This window comes from Salvelinus alpinus, chromosome 8, assembly GCF_045679555.1.
Source record: "Salvelinus alpinus chromosome 8, SLU_Salpinus.1, whole genome shotgun sequence".
Taxonomy (NCBI): Eukaryota; Metazoa; Chordata; class Actinopteri; order Salmoniformes; family Salmonidae; genus Salvelinus; species Salvelinus alpinus.
In genome coordinates, this window is record NC_092093.1 from 65,577,076 (window position 1) to 65,593,512 (window position 16,437).

The window sequence follows — 16,437 nt, forward strand, 5'->3', positions numbered from 1 at the left end:
AGCACACCCTTCTCATTAACCTGTGGTGAGTTATTCACCATTTTCGATTAAGAAATAAGGTTTTATATGTAATATGGCTAAATAAAGAGCAAAATTATTGATTATTATATTATTATTTGTGCCCTGGTCCTTGCTAACCGGGCTATCTGCATTGTGTCCCACCACCTGCCAACCCCCCTTTTACACTACTGCTACTCTCTGTTTATCATATATGCATCGTCACTTTAACCATATCTACATGTGCATACTACCTCAATCAGCCTGAGATAACCGGCGCCTGTATATAGCCTCGCTACTGTATATAGCCTCGCTACTGTTATTTTTCACTGTCTTTCTACTGTTGTTTTTATTTCTTTACTTACCTATTGTTCACCTAATACCTTTTTTGCACTGTTGGTTAGAGCCTGTAAGTAAGCATTTCACTGTAAGGTCTTCACCTGTTGTATTTGGCGCACGTGACAAATAAACTTTGTGACAAAAACTCACACTAATTCTTATGTTTAATAAATGTATCGTATAGTGTTTGTGTGGCAGGCTTACAATGATGGCAAAAAACAACATTTGAGAGTGCGCTGACCCTGGTGCTAAAGGGGGTACGCAGCTAGAGGTTGAATGTTTGAAGGGGTACGGGACTATAAAAGGTTTTGGAACCACTGATCTAGATGAATTCGGACTATTTTGAGGAAATGTGTTCTGGATATGTGGTTGCTACGGTGTCTCAAGAGGGAGGAACAGTGATATTGCCATTTTTTTTCTAGTTTTTCAAGCAATGGTCTTTAAGGGAGTATGCGAAGCACAAACGTTCACTTTCCCTAGCTGGGTTCTGCAAACCGAACCTAATATGCGGCAACTTTAGAGCTGTCAAATGCACAAGCAGCTCCTGTCATTAGGCCTGTACCTAAATTGGACATTGCCATTGGCAGCACGGAGTCACATTAAGAGAAATCCCATGCAGCCTTGTTTACAAATTCGAACACTGGAATGTGAGCTGTAATCTACACCTTGATTAGGCTGATAGAAATCCAAATTATTTTGTTTAATGATTGTCAATTTGAGCGTCATTATTTCCATATAACACATGAGTAGGATGGGTGTGGCTTTGTGACAATGATGAAGAGCAGCTGCTCATCAACTTGACAGCTCCAACTTAGTTCCACCTCCGAAATATCAGCTATGCGGGTGTCTGCTATCCTCGTTAAAGCCGGTTAAATGTGTCTGGTTCGGTTTGCCCCTAGCATAACTCGACTAGGCTAAGAGCATATTCCCTAAAGACTTTTGCTTAAAAAAATCAGCAATATTACTGTTGTTTGTCCCTCTTGAGCCACAATAGCAACATAGCCTCAAAATAGTCAGAATTAACGGGACACAGTCTTTTCACGCCACTTCGTTACCAAGTGATATTCGTAGCAGACTAGGAGAGCATTTTAGCTAACCCTAACCATTTTCCTACCCTTAACCTGTCTCCTAACCTGCCAAGTTAATTATCCTGCTGTGTACGTTCCCATAACCTGCTACAAAAAAGTCCCTTCCGTATCGAATTGCCATGAAAAGAGTGTTTCTCCTGAGTTAATCTAAGATAAATCACGAAATCTATCATTCATTTTGACGTTTTTGCCTAAGAAGTCTTAGTCGCGTAATTTTACATTTAACTAGGATTGATGTAGAATTTCTCAAGCATGAATACGAGTCGTCTTTTCATGTTCCCACTCCTTCTAAGAGTAGTACTGTTGACCAATGACCAACGAAGGGGCGTAGACTTTGGCTACCGAACTATGACTTGCCTCAAGCAAAAATGTTGCATGCACGAGGAGCTGAAAAAACCCTGCTGAACACCAAAACAAAACAGTTATAATCACAAAATGTCGTCATAATATTAGCGAAAACTGTTTTGACTGGGAAGCATACGGTAAGTTTTATGCTTAATCTGAATCTAGACTAAAGAGTAAATCGTTTGGCTCGGTCATACCAGCTCCATATCTGAACACGACCAGAGTGGAATAGAGAGAAACCTGTTCACTGTTCCTTGTACATTACATTTTTACTAAACCAGTAAATGGTACTGTAAGAATATTTATAATGGTTATGACAAATAGTTAGGCGATAGCTGCTACCTAACTCATAGAAATAGCTTACAAGTTCAAAGGGAAAACCACTGTACTCTGAAAATGTTGGACCCAAATAGATGTATGTTAATATGGAGGACATAATCTGAATAATGTTGCCTACTTAACTGCAGATGAAGTCAGGAGAAAAACTGTTGTTTCATATCTGACCTACTTTACTTATTAACAAACCTGTAAAATGATGACTCAGCATTCTCCCTCTCTCACCCCTCCCTCCCTCAAACATTTTCTCTCTCTCTCTCTCTCTCTCTCTCTCTCTCTCTCTCTCTCTCTCACCCCCCTCCCTCCCTCAAACAGTTTCTCTCTGACAAACACATATACTATATTGTGCCATCATTGACAAGGTCCCCACCAGATGAATACACGGTAGCCCTGGATGTAAATACTGTCTTTATTGAACTGTACAGAGCTGAAAGCAAGACTGAGATGACTGACAGTAGCCTGGTGGCTAGATGTGGCATGACAACGAACATTAGATGGCTAAACCCACCAACAGACAGTCTCCGTCTTCTCTGTGTGGGTTATGGTGTCCTTAGTGTGGAATTTTCCGAGACGATATATAAACATTTCACAACATTTTATAAAGCAATACAGAAAAAAAGAACAGAAAAATTAACCATGACAACAAGCTACAAAAATGGCAGTCAATACATCATCACACTGTATCCGGGTAACACCGGTATGAAGTAAACATTCGGAACGACTGATAGACATGATAAATAAATATGAATATAAAAAATGTGTACATGTCTAAAAAAAGAAAGAAAGAAAATGACTGGCGCTGACATGGGTCTGTCTCTACCACTACGGTGCTGTGTAACCGTGTTGTGTCACCAAGAGGAAGGATAGTGGCCAACTCCTGAAGGCACAGTGGGTTAAACCATTAAACACTGTACGACCAAGCCTCGAACCCTCACGCTCTACCACAAAGCCTTGTCCTATGGAACGTAGGCTACACCCCTCTATGCCACCCTGTCTACACACAAACACAACACTTTCAACATAAGGTAAGATGTCTAGCCTTCTCTCATTCTCATTGGGTCTCACGAGACAAACTCTCAGTATTACAAGTTTCATGAGCGATCGAATTGATCAATCTTGGAAAACAAACATGAGAACATAAGACTGAAGTGTTTGGCAACAGAATACACACTGAAAGTTCCAGAGTTCAAAAGTTCACTGACAGGAAGGAAAGAAAGCTATCTGCCGTGCAGAGTGTTTATCTATGGTTCCTCCATGTTTTCCCCATCAAGCTTTGAGACATTCCTCTCCAGTCATTGATGAGAAGGAATTCTCGTTGATACAATCTAATGTCATAATTAAATTAAAGTAAACTTCTCTCTCATACATGTGCTATGCTATGTATATTACATATACTATCTGAAATGTCTTGTAAATGTAGAGTACCAATGTCGCTGAATAAATAAACATATTCAAATATAAATAAAATATATTTATAAATAAAACCTATTTACAGCATGACTTTTGACATCCATGTTTCTGTAATAACACATGGATGGACTGGTTTGTGGAGTGCATATGGAAAATGAACATGTAAGCGTGACCAACAGAAATGTTAAACTTAGAAACAGATGAATTAATATAATCTGTCAGATCTCAGTTTAAAGCGGCAATCAGCAGTAGAAATAAAAACAGAGTGTCCCCTGCCTGTTTCCGTAAAAAGCTGAGGGATGGGGCTGGAGAAACTCTCAAATTCATAGACAGAGCTATGGATGCAAGGACTGACCATCCATGATATCAACATTATAGATATAATCATGTTTTGAGGCTATATAGTGTTTGTTTACATCTACTTTGCTTTCAAACATTGGAGTAAAACAAGCTTATATTTCAGGTTCTGATTGGGTATGACAGTTGAACTAAGCTCATGAGACATTTATAAGTTACATTCTTCAAGAATGAATGGGTACATATAATGAATTTATAAGTCCAAAAATGGATGTAGCAACTCCTGATTGCCCCTTTAAAAAACAAACAAGTCTGTGCTAGTGTATGATCCAGTGGTTATTATTATTAATATACAGAGGTCAAATACATAAGTCAAATAACTTGAGCTGTGCTAATTGAGTTTGATTTAGTTTGGTACAATGGAGACAACAGAATAGTCCCAAAAGTAAAATGACATTTTAATGTACTTGAGATATGTATTTGATCCAGATCTGTCTATCTATTATGTATTCAAAGGACTCCTGACAACTCCCAAATACAATACAAAGAAGGACTCATCAGTTACTATGTACAGATTTAGTCTCTCAACGCAACGTTCCAATAGACTCTCTTCTTTCTTCTGCTTTTATGAAAAAAAATCTGATTTCTGTACACCATTCTTTACCCACTTCCACCCCCTCCTCCATTCAGTAGGGACACTATTGGATGACATTTCTTTCCATCTCTCCTGTGATTGGTCAATAAATGAACCTCCCACTCTCCATTTCTCATGTGGTTGTTGGTTAGATACACAGCCACCCCTTCTCTCTCTCTGTCTTTCTATTGGCAGTTAGATGAACCACTCTTTCTTTGATTCGTCGATGGTCTCTGGGTTGGGGTCGGTGCCGATGATGGTGGTGTCAGCTGATTCGCCACTGGCTGGCTCCGCCGCTTTCGACTCATTGGTGTGGTAGGAGCCCTTGTGACGGAACATGTAGCGAATCAGGAACGCCAGCGTGCACAGGATGGTGAAGATCACCACGGCAATGATACCTGGGGGCGGAGGTATAGAAGTACTTTTAGAAGTACATGTCATTTTATAAGAAAGAATATTGATATGGCCAGTTGAGGTTAGAGAACCAATTTATAGAAGCAAATTTGTAATATATTTGTTGACATCATGTATGGGAGACACATTTGGAGACACTTATCTGCAGCGGAGGCAACTGAATACCAATAGATCAAGATCACATCTGGACCTGGCAGAGAGTCATGTCTCTGTGGTACACCTCTTTAAAGATAACAGATATGTGAATATGCTGAACATACCTCCTATAATGGCTGAGTTCCTGTTGACTCCATCTGGGATCACTCTCTCTTCATTAAATGGGAACTCTGCACCTGGAGACACACAGAGACAGGAAATACAGATCACATCAGCCATACACACACACATACACACGCACAGACATGCACACACGTGCACGTGCATACACATGCACACACCACTGTCTTCCATTCAACTTTAATGAATCCACACCAGGCCAAGCTGTCCAGTCTCCCACTAATTGGCTTTTATCCCTCCTGATGGAGAAATCTGTCAGGTAGACGAGTGGAGAGAGAGAGCGAGAGAGAGAGAGGGAGAAGAGAGAGAGAAAGAAAGAGAAAGAGAGATGACAGGGATTGGAGAAAGGCAAGAGAGAGTGGGTGGATGAGAAAGTCTGAGGGGCAACAGAAATCTGGAGAGAGAGAGAGACACACACACACACAGAGAGAGAGAGAGAGAGAGAGAGAGAGAGAGAGAGAGAGAGAGAGAGAGACACACACAGAGAGAGAGAGAGAAGAAGAAGAGGAGTAAGAAGAGACCGTGAGACTGATGAATCTGCTCTGTCAGTTTTGCTTCTGGCTCCTGGATCAATAGATGTGATCGACCAGAGACAGAGACAGAAACCATTCCACTGGATCACAAGGAAGACTGCAGCACCCACAATATGAGAATGTGTGTGTGGTGTTGTGTACCTGCTTTAACTGTAAAAATGTTTGTATGTGTGTGTGAGTATCGTACCTGAGTCCAGGCGCCAAGGATCGGTGGCAGCAGACATTGGTGGGATGGTGAGAGGCGAGGCTCCACAGTTAGATTCTACCAGCTTACCCTGGTAGGACACTGGCACAGACTGTCTGTCTGTCGGTTTGTCTGGATGTCTGTCTATCGGTCTGTCTGCTACAAGGTTTCTTAGGGCTGTTTTCAGGGGTGTGACTCCGTTGAACTGGACGCGTGACAGACAGCCTATGAACCCTGGAGTGTTATAACGCTCTATAAGCGCTGGGTCTATCACTCCGGTCTCTGAGGAGAGAAAGAGAGAGAGAAACAGAGCGAGAGGCAGACAGTGGTTTGAGTTTTAACAAGATTGTATTATACAATACAAAACTTTAAGGCAGCACCCAGTATTAATAGTCCAAAGCAGAAGGCTGAGAAAATGAGAAGGAGAGGAAGGAAATGTACATAATCAGCACTTATATTTCCAGCAAACCAACTGCAGCAGAGTGTACAGAAAGCCACTGGCCACAGCACTTTCTTCATACCAGCTATCAGACACCTGCATCAGCACATTTACAGGGAAATCATCAAGACATCACCACCATGGGATACAACACACACACACACACACACACACACACACACACACACACACACACACACACACACACACACACACACACACACACACACACACACACACACTCATTAGAATGTGTGAGCAGGTTTTTAAATCAGTTGCAATGACTAATCTTTCCTGCTGTTAGAGACAGGAAAGAAGGGGAGGAAGAGAGAGAGACAGACAGACAGACAGACAGACAGACAGACAGACAGACAGACAGACAGACAGACAGACAGACAGACAGACAGACAATAGTTGGTTTGCAGTACCTTTTTTGGAAAGTAGTACCTATTCAGTATGTTAATTGGGACAGAAGAGCCCATACACAACATATTCTCAGAAGGAGACATAAGACTTAAGAGCTAGTGTAGCCTGAACCTTTAAACACACCTTCTTAAAGGAAAGAAGAAGACACGTTATATCCAAAAAACATAGCAACAAGGGACACAAGCCAAAGGAGTAGTCCAAGGAACCACCCAACTCAGAGGAGAGGAAAAGAGCAACAAGAAAGGACACACAGCCATCAGCAGGCAACAAGATCAAGGAATCCACTCAGGACCAGAGAATACAAGGCCATCTCTTCTCCTTTGTTCTCCTCGATGTGGCCTAGCCAAGGATCAAAGACTTGAGTATAACACTCTTAATATTCACACACACTGAGGTCTCTCTTCTCATCTTTCATTCTATTTCATTCTACATGATCACTCTCATTATGTTTGTAAATATTGTGATTAGCGTTATTAAGTGTTGATTGTATGAAGAACTTGTGTTTGTCTTGTTATTCTGGTAAAAAGCTCAAATTGATTCTCAAAGAATTATTACTAAAATAACTCATAAGTCAGTTCTTAGAGGACCATTTCGTCCAATAACTGGACTGGGGCTCATTAATAATATCATAGTAAGAAGTGTATACACTACCTTACATGGGCTTATACTGTGTATATGTACTGTAGGGCACTTTGGCCACACAACCTGAACAGGAAAAACATAGGACCCAAGTTAGAGTCTGTAGAATAGGGTCAGGAGCTTTTATGGTCAGTCAGGGAAAACTGATAATACAATAACACACAAACTCCCTTCACACTTTTCTACTATCTTTCTCCACCTCCCTGCTTCTTTCATCTTCTCTTTCTCTCTCCCGTCTCTGTCTCTCTCTTTTCATCTTTAATCCCCCCCTTCTCTTCCTTGCTTTCTCTCGCTTTATATTTCTATTATTTTGTTGTGTATCCGCCGGTGGAGAGCTTTGAGTTTTTTTGAAAACTATTCAAAAGATCAAATGTATTGTCATTACTTTCTCTCTCTCTCTGTCTCTCGTTCCACTCCTCCTCCTCAGGCTTCAAAGAATGGAGGAGGTTCAAACACAACGTTAACACAGAGGGGGGGAAAATGCAGCAGAAAAACAGACTAACAACCTCAAACACACAGAATATTGAGTGTCTGTGCATGTGTTTGTGTCTCTGTGTAACTGGATCTCCTACAGACACAAGATACCAGATTTCTCTCTGCGGCGATCATGTTTGATAGATTCAGGCTAGGTATCAGAATGTGCTGTCTGTGTTTAGTGTGTGTGTGTTTAGCGTGTGTGTGTTTAGTGTGTGTGTGTGTAACTGGACCTCCTACAGACACAAGATATACAGATTCAGGCTAGGTATCAGAGTGTGTGTGTGTGTTCAGATCTAAGGCACTGTCCAGAGGTGACAGATTAATGAGCCTTTGGTCATCCGTTCCAATCCCACAATGATGTGCATGGGTGGAGAAACGCTTTGATATCAGGTCACTGCTGATGGCCCTGTCAAAGGAGCTACACACACCACACACCCACACCCACCTTGTTTAGGAGAGATAACGTGCTGCTTGAGAGGAAGCTTATGGAGATACTGGCTGTCCAGAGTGTGTGTGTGTGTGTGTGTGTGTGTGTGGTGTGTGTGTGTGTTTTCGCTTGTGCCTGTGTTGCTTCACTGCCTCAGAATAAGCACTGTGCATGCACTGATAACATTCTCATGAATATACAATGAATATGAGTATGATTCCCCTCTTTTCATGATCTGCTTGTATTACTAAACATGTGTTCACCCTCTCTCTTCTCTCTCTCTCTGAGCAATATTACTGAGCATATGCACATCTCTCAGAGAGTGGACTTGAATACTAATAAGATACTGATATAACACTTAAAGGCTCAGGCTGGTCCACTAATAGGCTGGTCCCAGGTATTAAGCTTTGCCATACAGGCTTGTCTTGGCATAATCAACAAGACAGACAGACAGACAGACAGACAGACAGACAGACAGACAGACAGACAGACAGACAGACAGACGGTCCGACAGACAGACGGTTAGACAGACAGACAGACAGACAGACAGATGGTCAGACAGACGGTCAGACAGACAGACGGTCAGACAGACAGACGGTCAGACAGACAGACGGTCAGACAGACGGACGGTCAGACAGACGGACAGACAGACAGACGGTCAGACAGACAGACGGACAGATGGTCAGACAGACAGACGGTCAGACAGACAGACGGCCAGACAGACAGACGGACAGATGGTCAGACAGACGGACAGACGGACAGACAGACAGACAGACAGACAGACAGACGGTCCGACAGACAGACGGTTAGACAGACAGACAGACAGACAGACGGTCAGACAGACAGACGGTCAGACAGACAGACGGTCAGACAGACGGACGGTCAGACAGACGGACAGACAGACAGACGGTCAGACAGACAGACGGACAGATGGTCAGACAGACGGCCAGACGGTCAGACAGACAGACGGTCAGACAGACAGACGGCCAGACAGACAGACAGACAGACGGACAGATGGTCAGACAGACGGACAGACAGACAGACAGGAGTTGGCTGAGGCCCAAAAAGATGGAGCCATGCTAATCATTCTCTTACAATGTGACACAAACATGATTGTGCCTGTGGACCAGCCTGTTCCTAACAGCCCCTCTAGGCTTAGCTCTCCAGCTCCCCCCGACCTGTAACTCCTGTTACGGCTGAATGTAGATGACTGTTCTATTTCAGTAATGACACCAGCACAATGCATCAGATCTACATCATACACACCAGTGGAGGCTGCTGAGGGGAGGACGGCTCATAATACTGACTGGAACGGAGCCAATGGAATGGCATCAAACACATGGAAACCATGTGATACCATTCCAGCTATTCCGCTCCAGCCACTACCACGAGCTTGTTCTCACCAATTAAGGTGCCACCAACCTCTTGTGATACACACCAGTTGGTTGGTCCCTTTGGTCCAATGAGAATTTATCAACATTTATTGGGAGGTACTGCAAATACAAGAGCTGACCGGAGCTGTTATTGGGTGAGAAAAGCGGGATGATGGGGGAAAGGGGGGTAAGAGGGAGGGAGAGATTGGTTGAGGATTAGGAGAAGGACAGGTAGAGGGAGGACAAAGGTGGAGAGAAAGGGATGTGAGTGGTTGATAGAAAGGGGGGGGAGAGGGACAGTGAGAGGGGAAAAGGGGTGATGAGAGAAGCACTTAAATGGAGGGACGACCAGAGGAGAGAAAGGGTGAAAGGATCAAGCAGGGTTACCATGGCAACAAATGGAAGCTTATGGCAGAACGAGAGAGTAAGAGAGAGCGAGAGAAAAAGAGAAAAAGGGGGATGATAGGGATGGAGAGAGAGAGAGACTAAAAGGAGGATTGGTAATAATGAGAAACAAAATGACCCTAGCTGTGTTCGTATACCCATACTAACATACTGTATACTACATACTTAATGAGTATATACTACATAATATTTTCTATTAGTTCATTTTAGTATACTGAAAACAAACAGTATGTTTCCAGTTGAGTGTACTAGCTCTCAGCCTGTCTACCGGAACTTGATGCTGTTGCTATGTAACCTCTTGCTAGCTAGTTAGCATAACAAATGACTAGTTAGACATTTTACGACTTTGTGTGTGTTCTTAAATTCAATCTGGAGTGCCAGAGTACGCTCATACATTCAGAGCATTGTCAGATTGTCCGTTTGTAAATTCAGAGTGTTTCGCTCTCGGAGCGCACACTGGATGCTCGGGCCAGGGAGTAGGGTTGATTTGAGCGTTCTAACGGCAGTCAAGTACCCAAGCTAACGTTGGCTAGCTTGCTAGCTAGCTACTTCCAGACACAAATGAGACCACTCTGACCATTTTACATGCCTTAGCAGAGCTGGTTAGGCAGTTTTCATGTTATCCAGAGCGTTGGTGACTGTAACTGTGCTCCTGGCAACAATTTAATTACGCTTTTTTGCCAATGTTTACTGACACTGGGGGGTGTTGAGCGCTTGTAAATTCATTATTGTGCGCTCTGGTACACAGACCAGAGTGCTCTGAAATCGGAGTAGATTGTCACGCCCTGGCCATAGAGAGGCTTTTATTCTCTATTTTGGTTAGGCCAGGGTGTGACTAGGGTGGGCATTCTAGTTTCTTTATTTCTATGTTTTCTATTTCTTTGTGTTTGGCTGGGTGTGGTTCTCAATCAGAGGCAGCTGTCTATCGTTGTCTCTGATTGAGAATCATACTTAGGCAGCTTTTTCCCACCTGTGTTTTGTGGGTAGTTGTTTTCTGTTTTGTGTTTGTACCAGACAGAACTGTTTCGTTTTGTTCCACTTTGTTATTTTGTTTCAGTGTTCAGTTTGAATAAATAATCATAAACACGTACCACGCTGCGCTTTGGTCCTCTTCTTCAGACGAGCGTCACATAGATAGCCAGAGCTAATTTACGAAAGCACCCGAATGTCCATTGAGAACGCACAACGACTATACCATTAGCTAAGCTAAGAATGACGGGCATAATCAAGTCAATAAATGCTGGGTAGTTACTGTAGTTAGATATCATATAGTTAATATACTGGCAAGTTTGATGTATAAGTAGCCAACTAACGTTAGGTAGCTAGCTAACAACATACCGGTATATACTGCTGTAATGATATGCTATGTGGTTTCCCGTGTGGCTCAGTTGGTAGAGCATGGCGCTTGCAACGCCAGGGTTGTGGGTTCATTCCCCACGGGGGGACCAGGATGAATATGTATGAACTTTCCAATTTGTAAGTCGCTCTGGATAAGAGCGTCTGCTAAATGACTTAAATGTAAATGTAAATGTGGTTTGTAAGGAAAGCATAGCTAACAAATTGTCAGCCAATATAACGTGTAAGGTACCATATTTGAAAAGTCATTACTTTATTACATTGCTCAACATTTTCTTAACATTCGTCATAATTAGTTAAAGCAGTGAATTCGTATCCGCTCTCGTTGTACTTTGACTGCATATTTTCCGCCATTTTCTTCAAATCTCGAAACGATGTGAAGCCACGCCCATTTCCTGAAGAATTGCATTGTGGGTCCCAATGTACGAAAATACTTCATATTTTGGTGAATTTAGTACGACATCCGGGAACTTTTGACTAACTATATCCATACTATGACTAATAAGCATACTATATACTCAATTCACCTCACAAATTATATAGTTAGTGCAGATAGTATGAGTAATCGATCACAGCTCCTTTCTATACTAACCCTTGATGAGTAACACACACACGCACGCACACAGCCAGTCACGCTCTCACACAATAGAGTGTAACAGACACAACACAGCCACAAAGAGAACAGAGAGATGCTACTAAAGCACACTGATCAGGGAGAGAGAGAGAAACGGAGAGAAAAGGGAAAAGAGAGAAGGCTAAAGAGAGGAGAGAGAGATGGATGAATGTACTGTCTAGGAGGTGGTAACTGCACCTGTCCTTGTAATGCGCTCCTACTGCAGTCTACCTGCCTACACACACACACAACTTACACACTCCTGGGAACATGCAAGGACACGCTCGCACGCACGCAAACACACGGACACACACACATGTCACCCATATACAACACACACAACGTCTTCTTCAATGCAGAAAGCCTACATGCTAGTCTGACTTCAACTTCCTTATAAATACACACATGGGCACACACTGCCAGGCATACAATATAAGGCATACAGAACTCCCACCACAGAAGATCCTAACCCAGCCATACACTATACTGTAACATGACGAAAATAAATTGCAAACAATACCAACGAGGGAATTACAAGACTAATAAAATAACATTCAAAAACACATTTCAATCAAACCCAATTGAAATTAAATTAATTCAATCAAATGAGAAAATGTCTCTCTCTCTCTCAAGCACGTATATGCGTGCACACACACACACACACACACACACACTTCTATTTTTCTTGTAGATGAAGGTAACATTACCTGTCAGACTTTTAGTCAGTGTATCTTTGTAGACCCGGTTCCTTTTGTTTAGTTTTTTCTCTCTGACCGAGATCACTGCTGCAGTCGAGTGGTTCTCCTAGCCTTGTTCCTCAGATGTACTTGTTTTCTCTCTCTGCAGTGTCTGTCGTGCTCTCACTGTGCAGTACAGTCCCACCCCCATTCACACACAGAGCCATGGGAAAGTCTGGTGTCTGGATTATTGTAGATATGGATCAGGAATCCATAGTGTACTAGCCATAGACAGATCCACAGGAGGATATGAGAAAAAAAGGCAAAAAAGCACACACACACACACACACACACACACACACACACACACACACACACACACACACACACACACACACACACACACACACACACACACACACACACACACACACACACATGCTGAGAGAGACCAGAGTGATATATAAAACAGATATATCAGTATTAGAGGACACACAGAGATGATATAGAATACAGAACACACTGCATCAGCAGACACACAGAGATGATATAGACTACAGAACACACTGCATCAGCAGACACACAGAGATGATATAGACTACAGAACACACTGCATCAGCAGACACACAGAGATGATATAGACTACAGAACACACTGCATCAGCAGACACACATAGATGATATAGACTACAGAACACACTGCATCAGCAGACACACAGAGATGATATAGACTACAGAACACACTGCATCAGCAGACACACAGAGATGATATAGAATACAGAACACACTGCATCAGCAGACACACAGAGATGATATAGACTACAGAACACACTGCATCAGCAGACACACAGAGATGATATAGACTACAGAACACACTGCATCAGCAGACACACAGAGATGATATAGACTACAGAACACACTGCATCAGCAGACACACAGAGATGATATAGACTACAGAACACACTGCATCAGCAGACACACAGAGATGATATAGAATACAGAACACACTGCATCAGCAGACACACAGAGATGATATAGACTACAGAACACACTGCATCAGCAGACACACATAGATGATATAGACTACAGAACACACTGCATCAGCAGACACACAGAGATGATATAGACTACAGAACACACTGCATCAGCAGACACACAGAGATGATATAGACTACAGAACACACTGCATCAGCAGACACACAGAGATGATATAGACTACAGAACACACTGAATCAGCAGACACACAGAGATGATATAGAATACAGAACACACTGCATCAGCAGACACACAGAGATGATATAGACTACAGAACACACTGCATCAGCAGACACACAGAGATGATATAGACTACAGAACACACTGCATCAGCAGACACACATAGATGATATAGATTACAGAACAAACTGCATCAGCAGACACACAGAGATGATATAGATTACAGAACAAACTGCATCAGCAGACACACAGAGATGATATAGATTACAGAACACACTGCATCAGCAGACACACAGAGATGATATAGACTACAGAACACACTGCATCAGCAGACACACAGAGATGATATAGAATACAGAACACACTGCATCAGCAGTCACACAGAGATGATATAGAATACAGAACACACTGCATCAGCAGTCACACAGAGATGATATAGAATACAGAACACACTGCATCAGCAGTCACACAGAGATGATATAGACTACAGAACAAACTGCATCAGCAGACACACAGAGATAAACATCACCATCCATTATCAAAATAATTACCTTTAAGGAAATGTCTATTTCAAGCACAGTCTATACAGTACTAGTCAAAAGTTTGGACACACTCATTCAAGGGTTTTTCTTTATTTGTACTATTTTATACATTGTAGAATAATAGTGAAGACATCAAAACTATGAAATAACACATATGGAATCATGTAGTAACCAAAAAAGTGATAAACAAATCAAAATATATTTTAGATTCTTCAAAGAAGCCACCCTTTGCCTTGATGACAGCTTTGAACACTCTTGGCATTCTCTCAACCAGCTTCACCTAGAATGCTTTTCCAACAGTCTTGAAGGAGGCCAGGTCATCTGATGCAGCACTCGATCAATCTCCTTCTTGGTCAAATAGCCCTTACACAGACTGGAGGTGTGTTGGGTCATTGTCCTGTTGAAAAACAGATGATCGTCCCACTAAGCGCAAACCAGATGGGATGGCGTATCGCTGCAGAAAGCTGTGGCAGTCATGCTGGTTAAGTGTGCCTTGAATTCTAAATAAATCACTGACAGTGTCACCAGCAAAGCACCCCCACACCATCACACTGTCTCATCCATGCTTCACGGTGGGAACCACACATGCAGAGATCATCCGTTCACCTACTCTGCGTCTCACAAAGACACGGTGGTTGGAACCAAAAATCGCTAATTTGGACTCCTCAGACCAAAGAACATATTTCCACCGGTCTAATGTCCATTGCTCGTGTTTCTTGGCCCAAGCAAGTCTATTCTTCTTATTGGTGTCCTTTAGTAGTGGTTTCTGTGCAGCAATTCGACCATGAAGGCCTGATTCACAAAGTCTCCTCTGAACAGTTGATGTTGACATGTGTCTGTTACTTGAACTCTGTGAAACATTTATTTGGGCTGAAATTTCTGATGGGCCGTTAACTCTAATTAACCTTTCCTGTGGCGGTCCTCAACAAAATCCAGTTTCATTATAGTGCTCGATGGTTTTTGTGACTGCATTTGAAGAAACTTTCAAAGTCCTTGAAATGTTCTGTATTGACTGACCTTCATGTCTTAAAGTAATGATGGACTGTGGTTTTTCTATGCTTATTTTAGCTGTTCTTGGCATAATATGGACTTTTACCAAATAGGGCTATCTTCTGTATACCCCCCTACCTTGTCACAACACAACTGATTGGCTCAAACACATTAAGAAGGAAAGAAATTCCACAAATTAACTTTTAACAAGGCACACCTGTTAATTGAAATGCATTCCAGGTGACTACCTCATGAAGCTGGTTGAGAGAATGCCAAGAGTGTGCAAAGCTGTCATCAAGGCAAAGGGTGGCTACTTTGAAAATCTCAAATATAAAATATATTTTGATTTGTTTAACACTTTTTTGGTTACTACATGATGCCATATGTGCTATTTCACAGTTTTGATGTCTTCAATATTATTCTACAATGTAAAAAATTTTTAAAAATAAAGAAAAACCCTGGAATGAGGAGGTGTACAAACTTGTGTACAAACTTGTGTACAAACTTTTGACTGGTACTGTATATCAGAAGATAACCAACAGTTATCTGTTTTAAGTAGAGTCAGACAGTGTGCCAGGGGTCTACCAAAAATAACCAGCCAGAAATAGACAAATAAAAATCACCTGTGGGAGGAGCAAAACAGTGAGCAGACACTTTCTTCAGTCGATTCAACTGTTGTCCTTTACAGGCTGCTTTTATCTAAATTAACTGACGGTTGATACATACAGGAATCAAACCCACAGCCCTGATGAAGTTAAACACACCAAGCTCCATCCTAGCCACATGTCCTAGTCATTACAATTGTCAGTAGACAGTCATCCAATACAGACCTGTTTCAGACAACAAGCCAAGCTTGCTCTGAATAATCGCATAAATAGCCTACACTTGGATTAGGAAACTCAGAGAGAGAAGCTGGTTTCTGTCTGTGTGTCCCGACGAGACTGAACATGAAGACCTGGCTTCTGTCATCTGCAGTAGTTTCTAAATATGGATAGTCTTTCTATAT

At 42.1% G+C, this 16,437-nt stretch overlaps 1 protein-coding gene and 1 long non-coding RNA gene across 3 annotated transcripts in view; one reads left to right on the forward strand and one right to left on the reverse strand.

The window, feature by feature from the left end:
* The first annotated feature begins 1,771 nt into the window (after positions 1 to 1,771).
* Positions 1,772 to 2,762, forward strand: LOC139583552 (uncharacterized). Its single transcript, XR_011676570.1, has 2 exons — positions 1,772 to 1,906; positions 2,421 to 2,762. It is a non-coding gene; the product is annotated as an uncharacterized lncRNA (long non-coding RNA).
* The window catches only part of cntnap2a (contactin associated protein 2a), a 226,266-nt gene continuing 212,329 nt past the window's right edge, over positions 2,501 to 16,437 (reverse strand). For both annotated transcript variants that reach the window (XM_071414746.1, XM_071414747.1), the window contains 3 exons: positions 5,857 to 6,135; positions 5,121 to 5,192; positions 2,501 to 4,844 (listed from right to left, as the gene is read on the reverse strand). In XM_071414746.1, coding sequence (XP_071270847.1) covers positions 4,642 to 4,844; positions 5,121 to 5,192; positions 5,857 to 6,135 — 554 coding nt within the window. In that variant the 3' untranslated portion in view covers positions 2,501 to 4,641. The remainder of the gene's footprint in view (positions 4,845 to 5,120; positions 5,193 to 5,856; positions 6,136 to 16,437) is intronic.